General features: G+C 46.8%; 1 protein-coding gene across 1 annotated transcript in view; it reads left to right on the plus strand.

Moving 5' to 3' along the window:
- Positions 1–2,425, plus strand: part of LOC310815393 (dendritic cell-specific transmembrane protein-like) — a 6,196-nt gene extending 3,771 nt beyond the window's left edge. The window contains exons 5-6 of the mRNA XM_083685138.1: positions 1–169; positions 842–2,425. The exon at positions 1–169 is cut by the window's left edge and continues 164 nt beyond it. Of these exons, the coding sequence (XP_083541264.1) occupies positions 1–169; positions 842–907 (235 nt within the window). The 3' untranslated portion in view covers positions 908–2,425. The remainder of the gene's footprint in view (positions 170–841) is intronic.
- The last annotated feature ends 247 nt before the right edge of the window (positions 2,426–2,672 follow it).

The raw sequence follows: 2,672 nt of genomic DNA on the forward strand, positions 1-2,672 counted from the left end.
GGTCCTGGTGTCGGCTAAGATGGGCCAGCTGAAGCTGCTGGTGTTAGAACAGTTCTACTGCGACATCGCAGACGAGAGGGTCTGGGAGCTCCATGCTAAGATCAGCCGCAGCAGAGCCAGGCCCAGGCCGCCTCCCCAGAGCAGCGCACTGGTGAAGCTTCTGAACAGTGTACGTTCATGGTTATATTTCCATATTCTAGGTCAGTGATACTCAACCCTGGTCCTGGAGAGTTGCGGTTTGACCAGGTTTTTGTCCCAGCCTAGTGCTAACACTAGCCTTATTGAGCTGATCTCAACTGATCTCCAAAACCTTGATCAGCTGAATCAGGTGTGTCAGTACTGAGCTGGAGCAAAAGCCTGCAGTACCGCCTCTCTCCACCAGGACCAGGAGAGAGGACCAGCCTGCAGTACCGCCTCTCTCCACCAGGACCAGGAGAGAGGACCAGCCTGCAGTACCGCCTCTCTCCACCAGGACCAGGAGAGAGGACCAGCCTGCAGTACCGCCTCTCTCCACCTCTCTCCTCTGACCCCGACCTTGAACACTGGGGGGGGGGGGGGGGGGGGGGATACAAAACTGACCAGGGTTCAGTCTGCACATTCACTTTCATTCATATTCACTGGGGGCTAACTACTCTTGTGGGCGCACAATGTAGATAATTTGGACTTTGTGGACCCACCCCCCCCAAACACCCTGTAATTCGAACCCTGAAACTGACCCAAGACTAGGGTCTAGGGGCTTGCTCCCACATTTGTGACTCATACCAGCTTTATGTCCCCCTGAAGTAAAGGGGCACTCTGATTATTACAGTATATTGATTGTAAATTATTTATTTTTCTGCAGAAAACCTTCTGGCTTCCCCTGTTGTTCCGCTCAGACAAGGGGACGGATCCTACACAACAACTCTGATGGAGCTGAGGTTCCTTCAAGGGAACACAAACCCCACATCAGATGGATTGCACGCCATCAAAAGGACAGATCTCAGATTATAAGGATTTTGACTTGGGATCTAAATATCATGTTTGTTTGTTTTTTTTACCAAAATTGCTTATTTCTGACCAAAATTGATGTATAGTGATATACTTATGCTTAAAACATAGATTTTCATCTTAAAATGTTCGGAGGGGTTCTTTATAGATTACATACATTAATATGAGATAAGAAGGTGTACAGGTGTTCCTCCACCATGAGAAGGTGTACAGGTGTTCCTCCACCATGAGAAGGTGTACAGGTGTTCCTCCACCATGAGAAGGTGTACAGGTGTTCCTCCACCTCCACCATGAGAAGGTGTACAGGTGTTCCTCCACCATGAGAAGGTGTACAGGTGTTCCTCCACCATGAGAAGGTGTACAGGTGTTCCTACACCATGAGAAGGTGTACAGGTGTTCCTCCACCATGAGAAGGTGTACAGGTGTTCCTCCACCATGAGAAGGTGTACAGGTGTTCCTCCACCATGAGAAGGTGTACAGGTGTTCCTCCACCATGAGAAGGTGTACAGGTGTTCCTCCACCATGAGAAGGTGTACAGGTGTTCCTCCACCATGAGAAGGTGTACAGGTGTTCCTAATAAAGTGTTCACCTTGAAAATAACACTGATATTTCAGACACACCCCCTTGCGCCACAAAGACAGTTTTTTACCCCGTTAAAATAGAGCCCATAAATGATTCTGTGATTCTGTCTGTGGGGGTCACAACAATCACAACACAACCACAACCCCACCTGCAACGAGGAGTCATCATACTCTACTGCTGAAAGACACATGTCAGTACATCACAACCAGTCAGCGGTGTTTGTTCATACATCATGTTTAATGACAAGTTGTCAGAGGAACATTAGAACATTAGAAGCTCTTGGAACTCTTAACACTTTTCATCTGGATTCATCAGGACCGCTTCTCTTCACACAGGGAAGAGCAGGAAGCCACTGAAGTTGTTGCGATTATATGTATCATCATAGAGGCTGTAGCCTGAGTGGAGGCGCATGTAGACCAAGTCCCCCTCCTCCAGCTGTAGAGTCAGCCCACTGGACACATACTGATACCCTGCATTAGTACTCTGCCATACATCCATCATCTGCTGGTCATTCTTAAACAAGAACACAGGAACATATGTTGAGCCCTTGATTTGAAAGGCAGTGAATCTGAAGTAGTAGACTCCTCTCACTGGTGCTGTGAAGGCTCCTGTATCAGAGGAAAGCAGAGAGAGATCAACACTGTCTGTGTCTCCTAGAAACTAGAGCAACATTGCTGTTAGTAATGTAGAACGCAGTCCCTGTAGCTGACCCCACCACTGATCTCATTGAGAGGACCACAATGGAAATAATGTGTGACTTTATTGTGTTCATCCTCCATAATCGTTGACGTAATGTTGTTTCTAACAGGATTACCTTTGAATGCTATATTTTTATTCTCAAATAAATAAATGCCTTAATTCATCCATATGTGTGTATTGGTGTGTGTCAGCAGTACCTGTGATTGGGCTGTAGGCTTGGCCGATGTTGGTGATGACCTTAGGGTAGACCACTATGGTATGACCAGAGACAGGTCCTATTGGAGCATCTAAGGCAGCAGAGAACGCCACCTTTGGTCTCTCTGTAATCACAGGGTAATAACAGGGTAATAACACATTAATATTCTTTATAACAAACAATACACCATCTTACAACCATCCCTAAA

The sequence above is a fragment of the Argentina silus genome (assembly GCF_951799395.1).
Source record: "Argentina silus genome assembly, chromosome: 14".
In the NCBI taxonomy this organism is placed as follows: Eukaryota; Metazoa; Chordata; class Actinopteri; order Argentiniformes; family Argentinidae; genus Argentina; species Argentina silus.